At 35.0% G+C, this 16752-nt stretch overlaps 1 protein-coding gene across 3 annotated transcripts in view; it reads right to left on the bottom strand.

The window, feature by feature from the left end:
- SRBD1 (S1 RNA binding domain 1) overlaps positions 1–16752 on the bottom strand; it is a 355867-nt gene that overhangs the window by 31223 nt on the left and 307892 nt on the right. For 2 of the 3 annotated variants that reach the window (XM_056821193.1, XM_056821129.1), the window contains exons 18-20: positions 7962–8068; positions 6377–6553; positions 4288–4467 (exon numbers count right to left, since the gene is read on the bottom strand). In XM_056821193.1, the coding sequence (XP_056677171.1) occupies positions 4288–4467; positions 6377–6553; positions 7962–8068 (464 nt within the window). The remainder of the gene's footprint in view (positions 1–4287; positions 4468–6376; positions 6554–7961; positions 8069–16752) is intronic. The other variant, XM_056821253.1, reaches the window with a different exon arrangement.

Genomic DNA, 16752 nt, shown 5'->3' with positions numbered 1-16752 from the left:
ACCATTCATAAGCAAAGGATAAACTATGGGAGTGGAAACACCGAGAAAAAGCAACTGCCTGAATACAGCGGTTGAGGGGACATGACAGAGGATGGACTTTAAATGAACACTCTAATGCAAATACTATCAACAAAGCAATGGGTTCAAATCAAGAAAACATCTAATGCCCAGTGGACTTACGCGTCGGCTATGGGGGGTGGGGGGGAGGAAAAGAAAATGATCTATGTCTTTAACGAATAATGCTTGGAAATGATCAAATAAAATATATTTTAAAAAAAAAAAAAAGAAAAAAAAATGTAGACTCTTTAAAGCGGAGCCTATCTCAATTTTTTTGCTATAGCCTCAGCATCTAGCACAACACTTGTCACAAAGTGCTTAATGAATGCTTTTTGTATTCATTTACTTTGTCTCATGTCATATTTTTGTCACAATATTCATTACATAATGGCAGGTATTAAAAGTATTATTTACTTATCTCTCATGATACATTGTAAACTACCATAAGATAGGGTCTGTGCCTTTATTCATCTTTTTGTACCATACAATACAGCCCTAAGCAAAATAACTGGCTATTAGTAGGGTCTTAATAAATGTTTGATGATTGATCATTAACTAATTGATAATGAATACTGAGTCATTAAATAGATTTTTTTTGGAACAAGTGAAATAAAATTAATAACTCAACAAACGTTGATTGCACTATATGCAAGGAAACTGTCAGATATACTTATATAATGGAGAGCAATTTATTGATATTTCTCTTGATAGAACATTGCTATTGTTCAGCCATCTCCACTGTGTTCAACTCCTTGTAACCCCATTTGGGATTTTCTTAGCAAAGACACAAGAATGGCTTGCTATTTCCTTTTCCAGCTCTTTTGTTTGATTGCTAAAACACTTTTTGAGCTCTTCCATAGCCTAAGGCCCATTCACATTTTACTTTGAGGATCTGCATGTAGCTGCTCTGATCTCATGTTTTCTGAACTGGTATTTTAATCTTATCTGTCACCTTAGTAACTTTCAATGGCCAAGTTCTTTCTTTTGATGCGTATTCATTTTTCCAGTATTTTTCTAGACTTTTAACTTTATATAAAAGGTAGACTTTGCTCCAAGGTTGAAGGGATCACTGTCACAAGCTTCAGATTTTACATGCTGCTGTGTTGAGAAATGAATTCCTTAAAAAACATAATTGGCCAAATGGAAAAGAGGTACAAAAATTCACTGAAGAAAAGAACTTTTTAAAAAGCTGAATTGGCCAAATGGAAAAAGAAATACAAAAGTTCACTTAAAAAATAATTTCTTAAAGATTAGAATTGTGTAAGAGGTGGCTAATGATTCCATGAGATATAAAGAAACAATAAAACAACACTTAAAGGAATAAAAAAATTGAAGAAAATGTGAGCTATCTCCTTGGAAAAAATTACTACCCACAAAATAGATTAAAGAGAGATAATTTAAGAATTATTAGGCTCTTTGAAATTCATGATAAAAAAAAGAACATAAGCCGCATCTTTTAAGAAATTATGAAGGCAAATTGCCCAGATATCCTATAACCCGAGGGTAACTGAAATTTAAAAAAGAAAAAAATCTACTAGGCTCTTCCTGAAAAAGATTCCCAAAATGCAAATTACCAGGAATATAACAGGCAAAATCCAGACTTCCTGAATCAAAGAGAAAATACTGTAAGCATTCAGAAAAAAATGCCAATATCACAGAGCCATGGTCAAGATAACACAAGATTAAGCGGCTTCTACATAAAAGAAATGGATAAAAAGAAAAGCAATGTGATATTACAGAGGACAAAAGAAGGAGGATTACAACCAATAATCACATATACAGTAAAAATGAGTGTAATCCTTCAAGGAAAAAATGTGTATATATATTATATGTAATATACATATTACATATAACGAAATTGAGTACTTTCAAATATTCCTGATAGAAAAAACAGTTGTGAATAGAAAATGATATTCAAACAGAAGGCTGAAGAAAAACATAAAAAAGTAAACATGAGTAAGAAAGCATAAGGAACAAAATACAGTTAAATTATAAACAGAAAAAAAAAATAAGGCATTCAATAAGGTCAAAATGTTTACATCTTATAAAGGAAGATATTTGTAAATCCTAAGAACTTTCTATTAGGGCAATTAGAAGGAGTTTATAGAGGGCACAGGTACAGGTTGACTATGATGGAAAAATATTTTCCACTCCTATCCCTAGCCCCTGCCAAAAAAAAAGTAAGGAGAAAATGGAATGCACTGGGAGAAAATAGAAAGGAGTGATAGAATGGGCTAAATAAAATATCTCACATAAAAGAAGCACTAAAAATCTTAGAGTGTAAGGGGAACAGAGGGAGAAGGGGATGGCTTACAGGCAACCTTGAAACTTAACTCTCATTAGAATTGGTTCAAAGAGCAAATAACATATACATCTGATTGGGTGTATAAATTTACTTTAACCTATAGGGAAAAAGGAAGGGGAAAAGATAAGAGGAGCAGGGGAACTGTTAGAAGAGAAGGCTAGCATAATAGTATTCCATTACCATCAGAGAGCACAATTTGTTCAGCCATTCCCCAATCGAGGGATATAACCTCATTTTTAAATTTTTTGCCACCATAAAATCACGGCTATAATTATTTTTGTAAAAACATTTTTCCTTATTACCTCTTTGGGGTACAAACCCCGTAGTGGTATTGCTGGATGCAGGCATTCTTTGCAAAAATATCACCTTAAAATAAACTTTGGGCTTTTAGCTTCTATAATGCTTAAGTTCAGCCAGTTACTTTAATAAAAATGGCTTTAAAATATCTCCCAAATAGACTTTAAACAAAATTACTTCAGTAAAAAAAGGCTTTGGATTTTATGTCTTGAATCACAATCTCCACAAATGTCAGGACTGGAGGGGCGCTGAATTCCTTACACAAGAACTTTGTCTACAACATCCCCAGCCAGTAGTCAATTAGCAGTTGCTGAAGACATTAAGGAATGTGAAAACTTGCTACCTCCCAAGAAAGTCCATTCAAATTCCAATTAAATTTCTAATAATTCCTGTACAGTTCTAATTATTAGAATTTAAATTTTTATAGGAACCCTAATAGCCTTTTTTCAATTTCTCTCCATTCTTCATGGATCTACATTCTGAAGTTAACTGTGGTCCAGTGGGAAGAACAATGGCCTTTTAGAAGATATGAGTTTGAATTCTGTTGCTTTCTATCTATGCAATCTTGAGCAAGTCACTTCATCTTCCTGGGTCTTAGTTTCCTCATTTGTAAAATGTGAGGATTGCACTAGATCAGGAGTTTTTACTCTTTTCTTGAGTTTTGGACCTCTTTAGAAGTCTGGTGAACCAATGGACCCCTTTTTATCATGTTTTAAAATTCAGAAAATAAAGTACATAGGATTACAAAGGAAATCAATTACATAAAAATAGTTATTAAATATTAAACAAATTTGTGAACTTCGGGTTAAGAAACCCTTTGTTAAATGGTATCTGAGATTTCTTTTACCTCTAGAGAGCTGCGATCCTAGGATCTCTTCCAGGGTACTACCTATTATCTCTCAAGCAATCCTCAGATGCCCCACCCCTTCATCACTGTGGTTATCCTTTGGATGTTCATTAGCCTTCCAATGTCCTCCAAATTGAGGTACCCAGAAGTGAACAAAGTATTTCCTCATTTCAAAGTGACCTAGTAATCTCCTGTGCCAGATGTTTCAGAACACTTAGATACCATTCATTGGGGTCACATGACATCAAAGCAGCTGTATGTGTATATGTGTGTGTGTATATATATATATATATATATATATATATATATATATATATATATCATTGGATTGTATGCTCCTTGAGAGCAAGCACTCTTGTGTGTTTTGTCTTTCTTTGTGTCCTCAGAGCATGCACAGTGCCTGGTACATAGAAAGTACTTAATAAATGCCTGGCAACTGACCAACTGACATAGGCATGCAGTAGTCATTAGACAGAGTCTAATCAGTTGCATGTAATTAATTTTCAGAACATAAAGAAGAATGAACAATGCAATTTCTTTGACCTAACAGTACAGGGTTTACCAACTTGAAGCTGAGTCACAAACACTGGCTTCTTTCTTCACAGAGAAAAAAAGATTATTCCTATAACTTAGTGTTCAGAAAATTCTGAAAAAAGTAATCAACTGAACATAGTCCTATTTTTGGTTGCCAAAACTGAATCAGTAAGTTTTCCCATATGCCTAAACAAAGACTACTTCCTGGTATACAGTTTAGAGAATTCTTAAAAAGCTTCCATCTTACCTCATAGCTATATCATATGATTCTGGATGGATACATGTTTGGTCCAAAGGATTTGGCTTCAATGCAGCTTTAGGGGCTGCTTTGTTCCTTTTCTTGCTTTGTTTCTCATCTATAAGTTGAACATCTACTGCAGCAATGCTCAGGGCTTGATCCCCCTCTGAAAATTCATTTTGCAGGCTGCTGTCATAAAGGAAGAGAAGGTGGTTAGAAGGCAGGTCAACAGGGAGGTAGGCAGGAAAACGGGACAAAAGCAGAAAAGGAGGGAAGGAAGAAAGGAGGGAGGGAATAAGAAAGAAGAGGAGGAAGAGAGGAAGAAAGGGAGAGAAGGAAGGAAGGAAGGAAGGAAGGAAGGAAGGAAGGAAGGAAGGAAGGAAGGAAGGAAGGAAGGAAGGAAGGAAGGAAGGAAGGAAGGAAGGAAGGAAGGAAGGAAGGAAGGAAGGAAGGAAGGAAGGAAGGAAGGAAGGAAGGAAGGAAGGGAGAGAGAGAAGGGAGGAAGGGAGGGAGGAAGGGAGGAAGGAAGGGAGGAAGGGAGGAAGGGAGGAAGGGAGGGAGGAAGGGAGGAAGGAAGGGAGGAAGGGAGGAAGGGAGAAAGGGAGGAAGGAAGGAAGGAAGGAAGGAAGGAAGGAAGGAAGGAAGGAAGGAAGGAAGGAAGGAAGGAAGGAAGGAAGGAAGGAAGGAAGGAAGGAAGGAAGGAAGGAAGGAAGGAAGGAAGGAAGGAAGGAAGGAAGGAAGGAAGGAAGGAAGGAAGGAAGGAAGGAAGGAAGGAAAATAATATAATTCTGGTTATCATAATGTCTTTGCCATAGATACACATAACCCAATTTTGGCCACATCCATTTCACAGAAATGTACCACATATCACTGATTTAAAACCAAAGTGCATATATGTTTGTATGCAAGCATATGAATGCACATGTGTGTATATATACATAAAAGCATATTTAAAAACAAAGTTTTCTATATGTATGTGCACATACATGTAAGTGAAAATCAGAGCAGTTTACTTGGCTCAGCCTATTGTAGAAAGCAAGTTGTTCCCAAGTATATACTGCTATCTCGTGAATTAAGGGCCAAGGAAGCAAGTGGCATATTATGAGCACCTGGTATTGGATTCCTGGCAACAACTTTCTCTTCCCTGTTTTCACATAGTTTTGAGGATCCAAATTGCTCTTTTTTGATATTTTCTCATTCTTTCCTCCTTTAATTTAATTTTTATTCAGGTATCAGGGTCTTAAATGCATGGTCTCTATCTAGTAACAAAATGATTACATTAGTGATTGAGGATTTAGATCTAGAACCTCTGGGGAGGTTATGTTTTTCTGGAGAAGGTACCCTAGCAGAGGAAATGTCATTGAACTGTTTCAGTAGTATCCAACTCTTCATGATCCCAGTAGGGATTTTCTTGGCAAAGATACTGCAATGGTTTGTCATTTCCTTTTATAGTTCATTTTACAGATAAGAAACTGAGGCAAACAGGGTTAATTAAATTACTTGCCTAGGGTCACATGCCTAGAGTAAGTGTCTGAGGCTAGGTTTAAACTCACATACCTAGAGTAAGTGTCTTTCTGATTCCAAGGCCCTGCTCTACCCATTTTGGCACCTTGCTACCCTGATAGCAAGTAAGTCTGGGCAGAGACCAGTGAAAGGGTAAGCCATAAAGGCAAGGATAGCCCTGAATAAGTATAGATGAACAAGTATAGACTCCTTTCACTACTATAGCAAATATTTCTAATAAATCTAATATCCCTTAGGTTTCATGTCCAGCTCCTCAAAATAATGACAACATAATTTAAAAGTATATACAGAATGGGCACCTGGGCATCACAGAGCAGTATTTACAATATATACTTTTCCCAAGAAATCTGAACTCTTAGTGCTTTATAGTGCCCCAACTTTCCTCCCCTTCCCAGGTTTAGTATAGTAAAAGTCAACAAGAGACTTGAATTCTTTTCTAATATTTTCAATTAAGCTAAATCTTGATGAGAACAAGATTTGGGTAAGTAGTAACATATTTTTTTTTTAAAAAGCTAAGATTCATATATAAAATGAGGGTGTGATTAAGGATGACAAACAGGTCTAGAAGAATCACCTGCAGAATGTTCTGATGTAATCTTGGTTGAATCTGATAAAACCTGCACATTGTTGGAAAGATTTTGGACCTAGTCCTTTCACATTCTTCAATTGCTCTCGATTGATGAAAGGCCCATTTTTCTCCCGCCATTCAATAATATTTTTGGCCCGGTTGGCATTTAGTCCTGCAATATGCCTAAAGAGGAAAGTAAATGAGAGATATGGTAATGATAATATCTCATAAAACAAAACAAAAAAAAACCTCAAAAAGGGGTGTCACCCTCGCCCCCCCAAAACAGATATTTTTCATCAGAACAAAAATATTATCTTAATTTATAAGGCTTATTTTACAAAGGATTAGAAAGCAAGTTGAATTAAGCAAGAAGTCAGCAGGCAGAAGAAAGGAATATAAGGTAGCAATAGTACTAAGAAATGCTAGTAAATTGTCTGTTTCTTTTCACTCTTTCCAGATAATTCACCTTCCTTGGCTCAGACTCAAGTGATGACTTTGCTGGTTCTCATTTAACTTACAGGATGAAACAGAAGCAGAAGGCAATATAGACATAAGTTCAGTGATCATTTTTTTCTGTCTGTTCTCATTAGTATAAAAAGATAATGAAATATAGAGATATCTCTTCATGAATGTAACATTTAATAGTATTTATCTCCCAGTAAAGCACAAGGTATCCCGCCTGATTTTAATAAAATAATAACTAATACAGTTCATATAATAAATTTAACTTTATTGGGTCATAGGGTGCTTGTAGTTACAGCAAAAAAGTAACACTTTAAATATAGGGAGCATTCCATACAATGCTGACTATTGTATAAAATGGCCCAGATGTAAGGACCTAGTATTATGGAAATAAGTTCAAAGAACACACTTTTAATTTTTTTTTTTTTTTTTGGTGTGGAGCAGCTAGAGAGAACTTGGTGGGGAGAAGAAAGCAGAGGAATAAATATGGATTTTGACCATAAAATACTACCAATTTTATTTATGGGTCAAGGCTACTTTAATCAGACCTCACACATGATGGAAAAAATAGATGAAGAAAAGGGGGGAAAAATCCTGTATGAGTTAAGGAATAAGACAGAAAAAGAGCTGGGAACATGCTAAAAATTTTTTTTAAGGAAATTTGAGCAGACAAAAATTAAAGACACAGGGAAGAAAACTTTATAACCCAAAACTTGGAAGGACTATAAACATTTATTTTTTGGTTAGCATTAGTGTGAACTTCTATGTAAGTAGTCTATTAACATATGGTGGGAAACCTCTCTATGATAATCTGTGCACATTTCTTTAAATTCTACTCAGTGACATTAATGGATTCAATGGCTAACATCTGTTCATTGTTTTGGATTTTACATACTGAAAGTGATAATGTGAGATGTAACTACAGTTTTGACTATGTCTTCTCTTCTGAAATTTCTCTCCTCTTCCAAAGAGCTGTCAGTACATTGCAGAGGTGATATGTGTTTGGCTTGATTTCTTGGACCTGGTAAGTGAACCTATACATGTCCTCTTGCTCAAGCTGTGTTTGAGGCTTGAGGAAAACAAAACCCTTGGCTCTCTCTGATCTATAGCCAGGGAATTCCCATCTCACCTTAACAGAATTTCTGAACAGATGTTGATATCCACTCCTACAAAGCTGACACACTCTTCCACCACACTATCCAGAACTGCTTTGAGTAAAGTCTGGGACACATCATGCTGAAAAGACAAAATTCAAAGAATAATGAAAAATAAAGGGGAATCTGGTACCTGAAATAACTTATCATTTTATCTTAGTTCCCCTTAAAGACCCAAGGAAGCTATAGCACCTCAATAGTGATTTTCTCCATTTTTTTGAAGTATCATGACAATGTACAGAGCAAAAGAAAATACTGTCTCCAGTGCTTGACTCAAACCTCAGAATTTAGAGCCTATTAGTTTAATGTGATTATATGTTCTTTTAGATTATTGTCACAGTGATTTTGCCTATTCCTGAAGTTTTATAACATATTCTTTTTAATCTTCATCACCCTCTCTATAGGATTCTTCCTTGATGCTTATAAATATACTCTGGCCTCTCACATTCTTTCTTGGAAAAATTTATTTGATTAATTAATTTTGAATTTTTTTTCATGGTTACAAGATTCATGTTCTTTCCCTCCCCTCCCCCAAACTCCTTCCCATAGCCAATGCACAATTCCACTGCGTTTTATATGTATCATTGATCAAAACCTATTTTCATATTATTGATATTTGCACTCGGGTGATAGTTTAGAGTCCATATCCCCAAACATATCCCCAACAACCCATGTGATCAAGTAGGTGTTTTTCTTCTGTATTTCTACTCCCACAGTTCTTCTGAATTTGGATGGTGTTCTTTCTTGTAAGTGCCTCAGAATTGTCCTGGATCATTGCATTTCAGAGAAGTCCATTACATTCGATTATGCCACAGTGTATCAGTCTCTGTGAATATTGTTCTCCTGGTTCTGCTCCTTTCACTCTGCATCAATTCCTGGAGGTCTTTTCAGTTCACATGGAATCCCTCAAGTTTATTATTCCTTTTAGCACAATAATATTCCATCACCAAAATATACCACAATTTGTTCAGTCATTCCCAAACTGAAGGGCATCCCCTCATTTTCCAATTTTTTGCCACCACAAAGAGCATGGCTATAAACATTTCTGTACAAGACCTTTTCCTTATGATCTCTTTAGGGTACAAATGCTATGGCTGGATCAAAGGGCAGGCAGTCTTTTAGCACCCTGATGGTAATCTGGAACTATGCCCAGAGGGTGGTGATGAATTAATATCCCTATTTTGCCACATCCCCTCCAACATTTATTACTTTCCTTTGCTACCATGCTAGTCAATCAGCAGGTCGTACATTCTTTTAAAACAAAACCAAACCACTAAAAACATAAGTTTATCATCCTCTTAAGACAGTATCCTATCTCTTCTTTTAATAGTCCAACTCCTAAAACGATAGCTATACTCATCACCATCACCTTTCCTCTCAATCTAGCTTCTGCTGTCATCACAATTGAAACTGCTCTAATGGTATCCTAAGCTCTTTCATTTCCTTTTATGTAATCGCATTAGCTCTCAGGGATTCAATGATCAATCCATGAGATAACTTTCAGAGCTTGACAAGTTCCACCAACAGTATATTTATATGCAGCTTTTCCTATAGGTCCTCCAACATGTAATTTTTGTTTTCTATCAGCTTTGCCAATCTGATAGGTGGTTAAGGGGAACTTCATAGTTCTAATTTGCATTTTCTAATTAGTGTGCTGTAGAAGAATTTTTACATGGCAACTGATAGCTTGGATTTCTTACTACAAAAACTAGTTGATCATATCCACTGACCACTTATCAGCTGAGAATGGCTCTTATTCTTTTAAATTTGAATCAGCTCAAAGAAATTGTTTCCTTTGTTCCCTGTTTATTTCACAATTAATGTCTAACTCATGCACTGATTTCAAGCTTATCTTGGCATATTGTATGGGGTGCTGCTCTCTTCCTAGTTCTTGCCAGAATGCTTAACAGTTTTCCCAGAAGTTTATGCTGAATAGTGAGTTTCTACTCTAGTAGCTGAGGTTTGGGGGCTTATATTCATTTATTTCTATATATGGTGTATCAAATTTATTTCACTGATCAATTATTCTTTTTAAAATCAGGATTAAACTGTTTTGATGATTATGTAGTAGTATAGGTAGTACAATTTGAGATCTAGTACTGGTGGAGTCACTTCCTTCCCAAGTCCTTATTTTCCTCAAGATTCTTGGCTTTATAGATCCTCAGTTGAAGTTCATTATTTTTTTCTACTATTATAAAATTTTTGATTGTATGAATAATGTTATGGAATAAGTAAATTAATTTAGGTAGTATTGTTATCTTTAACCTATAAGCATCAGTTTACCCATGAGCAATTAAGATTTCACCATTCATTTAGGTCTGCCTTTATTTGTTTTGCAATTGTATTCACAGATTTCCTGTGTGTCTTGGCAAGTAGATTTAACAAGTATTTTTTACCTTCCATAGTTATTTTAAATGGAATTTCACTTTCAATGTCTTTCTGCTGTGTTTGGTTAGTAATATACAGAAATGCTGTAACAATTTGTGGTTACATTTTATATCCTGAAACTTGCTGAAGTACTAGATTTTTAAAAATAACTCAAAGGACCAAGCTGTCGACTAATGCAGTGCCCCCCATCCCCCTTAATTTGTAAGGCATAGAAAATAGATATGACATAATTTTGAATTTCAAAGTAATATTCTAATGCTTTTTCCATCAAGTGATATGCCTGGTCTTAAAGTAAATTATTTGGGTTAGTTTTTTTAATTGACCTTTTAGGATTCTCTAAGTAACTAGCATATCAAGTGCAAAATATCATATCAAATAGTAGTTGTAATAATCCATGCTTTATCCTACCACATCTCTCTCTGTGTGTGCTTCTGTCTCTTTCTATTTTTATACCGATTACAGAATTAACTTTTAGTTTTGGAAACATACTATTAACTCTAAGAAAAAAATCTAAAATATTCCTATGCTTTCTCTTTTTTCTAAAGGAAATGAATGTAGAATTTTGTATTTTAAAAAAAGTTAAACTTTTTCTGTGTTGGCTTATAGAAGCATGTAATTTTTATTCTTATTATTAATACTGTCTATTTTTTATTTTTTCATTCTTCCAATTATCAAGCATTTATTTTTTTTCTCCCTTCCACTTGGGGGAAACAAAACACAAAATCTTTGTAACAATTAAACATAATTAAAGAAAACAAATTCCATTATTGCTTAGTCTAAAAATGCATCTTTACTTTTTTTTTTGTGATATTGAACCAATCCTGGATTCCTAGCATAAATCCAGACTGGCCCTAGTTTATAATCTTATAACATTTTCTAGACTTCTCTCATAATACTTTGTTAAATTTTTTTATATTGCTATTCATTAGAAATAATTGCCTAGAGGGTAGAGCTAAGATGGCCAGGAAGTAGCAGAAACTTTCTAAATCTCTTTCCAACTGATCAATACAAAATGTCTCAAAAGGGTAGAAATCAAAATCAGATTAATAAAGGAGCTCTCCCATGAGATGTAGCCTTAAAGTAAGACAGTGTTTGGGGATTTCCATGCTATATGGTGACAAAACTATACTTATCAGAGCTTGGGCTGATTACCTCTCCCCCACATCACCTACTACCTTTGCCAGAATCAGAGAATGGGCCACACAATCCCTAAATTCTCAGGGGCTAGCTGACCACAGACTGACCTCTAAGGGCAGTGCAAGGTCTTGGCATTAAGACTTGGGACCAAATGCTGAAGAGCATAGAGACTGGGAAACAGAGCATGAAGATTGGGCAGAATCAAGATTCAAGGCTGGCCACTGCAGAGGCAATAGGGACTGAAAAAAATAGCCTCAAAGCAATGGCACACAAAGAATTGTCTGGAAGATACAACCAAGGGAAAGATCTGTAAGACAGAAGCTAAGAAGTCAATGTCCATCAAAATGTAGAAACCACAACACACAAGTAACAAAAGAAACAACAGCCTGAATAATTTCTATGGTAAAAAAGAGCAAAATACAGAAGCAATAGCAGAATATAATAAACAAGCAAATACATCCAAACTTTTCAAAAAACAAAAAATGGAAATTGGTCACAAGCTCTCAAGGAACTCAAAAAGGAGTTCAAGAGCCAAGTAATAAAGAAGGGAAGGAAAGTGAGGAAAAGAAATGAAAGTAATTAAAAAGAAAACAACTGCTTAAAAGACAAAATTGCCCACATGGAAAAAGAGGCATATAAATCAAATGAAGTTATAAGCAAATTGGAGACTAGAATTGACCTGCTGGAAGCCATAAAAAGCAGGACAGATGAAACCAAAAAGGAAAACAAAAAGATCACAACTGAAAATCAGTCTTTAATGACTTGAATTGGGCAAGTAGAAGCTAATGATCGCACAAAATAGTAGGAATTAATAAAACAAAATCAAAAGAATAAAAAAATAGAAGGAAACATGCAATACCTCTTTGAAAAGACAAAAGACATAGAAAACAGATCCAGGAGAGACAATGTGAGAATTATTGGTCTACCTGAATACTTAAGAAAAAAAAAAAGCCATGACATCATATTACGAGAAATTATCCAAGAAAACTTCCCTTATATTCTTGAACAAGAGGACAAAATAGACATTGAAAGGGTCCATAGATCACCCCCTACATTAAATCCTCAAAAGACAAGCCCCCAGAATGTAACAGAAAGAGTTGGTAGACCAAGGAGAAAATATTGCAAGAAGCCAGGAGGAGAAAATTCATATAACAAGGATCCTTATTCAGGCTTATACAACATCTGATAGACTGCACACTAAAGGACCTCAATGCTTGGATATTGTAAAGGCCAGAATGTAAGGGGCTGAACTAAATTGATCAGAGACTATGGTCGCCAGAAATTTATTAATTCCAAATAATTGTTAGCAACTTGTTTATAAAATAGAGGGAAAGTGAAAGTAGAGAAATGAGAAAGAGGGCAGAGTAAGAAATATAGCTTAACTAGGTAGACTATTTTGCTTAAGCCCTGGCTTTACTCCAGCAGGGCTCCAGAAGCCCCAACTGGAGGGCCTACCGGTCAATTAACAAAGGTTTTAGCCAAGAGGCCTCCTCCCAAACAAGTGTGAATTTCAAAATTACTCCATCCTATTCAAACCATTCTTTAGAAGATAGGATTTAGCTATTTCCTGATCAATCACAATAGAGATACTTGGAATAACAGAATCAGGTCCTGGAAACTACATTCTCCACCCTACTCAGTGTAACAAGATTAGGAAGGGCTGTAGCAAACTCAAGATTTAATTATTTGAGAATATGGCCTTCAACAGACATGTGCAAAAAAAGGACAGACCTCTGGGTGGTCCTAAGTCAAACTTGAGCCAGCATTGGCACAGGTGAGACACAGGAAATGAGGTAGAGAACAGCCTCTGGAGTTCTCGGGACTTTCTGTCAGGATGGCTAGAGTTCAGTTCGAGCCTGGAGCATGAGGTTGGAGGAGCCCCACAGACTGCTTTCCTTCAGATTGGTCACATGAGTGATAAGGACTGACCCCTTTCCCTGCCTTGGCTCTCCAAAGTCTTAATGCCCACATTGGCTCAGCCTGAGACAGGGTGGTTCTGAGTTAAAATCCTTTCTTTTTCTCCCTCTTTCCTTCTCTCCCTCTCTCTCTCCCTCTAATATTTTCTTCCTCCTGTTGTAATTAATTCACAATAAAAATTTGGCAGCTGACTTGGGTTTTTATTATTTTGGGATTTCCCTAGGTGACCATTTAAATTTAGATTTTTTCAGTCTCAACTATAATTTTAACTGTTACACAAGGGGCCCTTCCAGAGGCTAGTACCTCTAGAAAAACCAAGAAAGGAAGTCAGCCTTTTTCACTGACCAGCGTGGTAGTTCTAATAGAAGCAGTCTACAGCCAGAGCTCCTCCAGGGTCAAGTTCAATGCAAAAGATGTCGTCAAAGGAAGGTCTTGGCATTTATAAAGACCACTCCTTTTCTTTACTTCCTGTGACTTCCTTCCATTTGACGTGGACCAATTACAGCTAAAGTTTTGTTTAGGACTGCCCAGGGGGCAGTCAATGGTGGTGATTCATGACCCACTATCACACATGTGGGTCACAAACCTCCCCCACTTAAGGATAAGTAGCGTTTATGTGTATATATGCATGCTTCTTGTGATTAAATCTCAAAATGGGCAGGGGAGAATTAATACCATTTTCACAATATTCAGGGAAGGCAAAAGAATTGGGTCTACAACTGAGAATCACCTACCCATCAAAAATTACTATAAACTTTCAGGGGGAAAGTATGGGCATTTAATAAAATAGATGACTTCCAAGCATTCCTAAAGAAAAGACCAGAACTAAATGGAAAATTTGATGTCCAAATACAAAATTCAAGAGAATCATAAAAAGGTAAATAAGAAAGAATGAAACAAAATTTTTTAAGGATTTCAGCAAGGATAAATTAATTATATTTTTATATAGAAAAATGGTATCTGTAACTCTTAACAATTGCTTTCAATATCATAGTAGATAGAAAGATTATTCATAGTCAGAGGTTGGGGTATTAAATTGTTTAAGATAATATGTAAAAAGGGGGAGAGGGGTTGAGAATAGTATTAAGAGGAACTTAAAGGAAAAAGAAAAAGAAAATAAAATATGCCAAATAAAGAGGTACATGGTTGGGGAAGGGGGATAAGAATACTATTATAAGATGAGGAGGAAGAAATTAGGTATAGGTAATACTTAATACATACTCTCAGTGGAATCAGTTCTGAGAGAGAAGAGCGGCCACATCTATTTGAGAATAGAATTCAAATCTTTCCCTACAAGGAATTTGAAAAGGAATAACAAAGGGAGGGGGAGTGAGGCAGGGAATATTAAAAGGGAGAGAAACTTGTGTGTAGGGCAATTAATAGATCTTAAAAGAAAAATAAAAGGGTAATAAGAAAAGAGGGGGTGGGATGGAAAGTAAAATGAGGGTGGGGAAAAGGGAGACTAATTAAAAGCAAAACCCTAGTGTAGAAGGAAATGGTGAAAGAAGAAAGGGCAGGACTAAAAGAGGGAATCAAAATGATGGGGAATACACAGGTGATAATTATAACTCTGAATGTGAATGAGATGAGTTGACCCATATAACAGAAGCATATAGCACAATGGATTAGAAGCCAAAATCCAAGCAAATCTTGTCTACAAGAAACACACATGAGGCAAGCAGACACATACAGGGTAAAAGTAATTAGCTGGAGCAAAATTCATTGGGCATCAACTGAGAAGAAGGTAGGAATCACAATTGTGATATCTGACAAAGCCAAAGTAAAATAGATCTGATTAAAAGAGATAAGGAAGGTAATCACATCCTGATAAAAGGTAGTATAGAATACTGATATTTCTTCATTGTCAACACATATGCACCAAATACTATAACACCCAGATTTTTAAAGGAGAAACTATTGGAGCTTAAGGAGGAAATAATAAAACTATACTACAGGAGACCTTAACCTTCCTCTACTATATCTAGATAAATCAAAACAAAAAAAAAAAAGAAGTAAGATATGTGAATGAAATCTTTAAAAAATTAGTTAAGAGATAATACGGAGAAAAATAAATATTAGGGTCAAAAAGGAATATAACTTTTCATCAGGACAAGGTACATTCAGGAAGATTGACCATGTACTACTAGGGCATAAAAACATTGCAAACAAATGCAAAAAGAGCAGAAATAATAAATACAACTTTTTCAGACCACAATACAATAAAAATTATAATTAGTAAGGGTACATGTAGAGTCAAATAAAAAATTAACTGGAAATTAAATAATATAATACTCCAAAGTCAGGTTGGTTAAAGAATAAATAATAGGAATAATTAAAACAACATATCAAAATTTATGGGATGCAGACATAGCAGTAGTTAGGTGAAAATTTCTATCCCTGAGTTCATATATCAACAAATCAGAGAGGGAAAAGGTCAATGAATTGGGCATGCAAATTAAAAAACAAGAAAGAAAACAAATTAAAACTCTCCAGATAAAACCTAAATTGGAAGTCCTAAAAATCAAAGGAGAAATTAATAAAATTAAAAGTAAAAGAACTATTGAACTAATAAATAAGACAAGGAGCTTGTATTTTGAAAAAAAAAAAAATATATATATATATATAGTACTGGTTAATCAAATAGAAAAAGAAGAAAATCAAATTAACAGTATCAAAGATTAAAAGGGCAACCTCATCTCTAATGATGAGGAAATTAAGGTAATTATTAAGAACTATTTTGCCCAATTAAATGACAATAATTATGACAATCTAGGCAAAATGGGTGAATGTTTACAAACATATAAATTGCCTAGATTAACAAAAGAGGAAACAGAATACTTAAAGAATCCCATTTCAGAAAAAGAAATTGAACAAGACATCAAGGAACTTTCTAAGAAAAAATCTCCAGGGCCAGATGGATTCACAGGTGAATTCTATAAAACATTCAAAGAACAATCAATCTATAAAAATTATACACTTACATATATATGTATATACATATATATGTATGTTTGATAAGATATAGTTGGATAAGTGAAGAAATCTGGAAGGCCTACAGATAGGCTCATGCAGAGAGAAGATCTTTCTCGAACAAAATTTCAAAATCTTGGATATTTATTAAAATACAATCCCCCCCTGAAGTGGGTGTTAAAAGACATCCAGTTCAGCTCAGGATGCAATGTTGAGTTATGGGGTTGTAATAGTCAAATATCAAAAGAAAAGAAAAAAAACATAAGGAAAGAAAAAAAATGGAAAGAAAAAAATTCAAAATAGGCCCTTATTTGGGTTTAATAAAATTCTAATAGGCCCTTGTATAGGTCCAAT

The sequence above is a fragment of the Monodelphis domestica genome, chromosome 1 (genome assembly GCF_027887165.1).
Source record: "Monodelphis domestica isolate mMonDom1 chromosome 1, mMonDom1.pri, whole genome shotgun sequence".
In the NCBI taxonomy this organism is placed as follows: domain Eukaryota; kingdom Metazoa; phylum Chordata; class Mammalia; order Didelphimorphia; family Didelphidae; genus Monodelphis; species Monodelphis domestica.
Note: the sequence above shows the minus strand (reverse complement) of the source record. Positions and strands in the feature narration are given on the sequence as shown.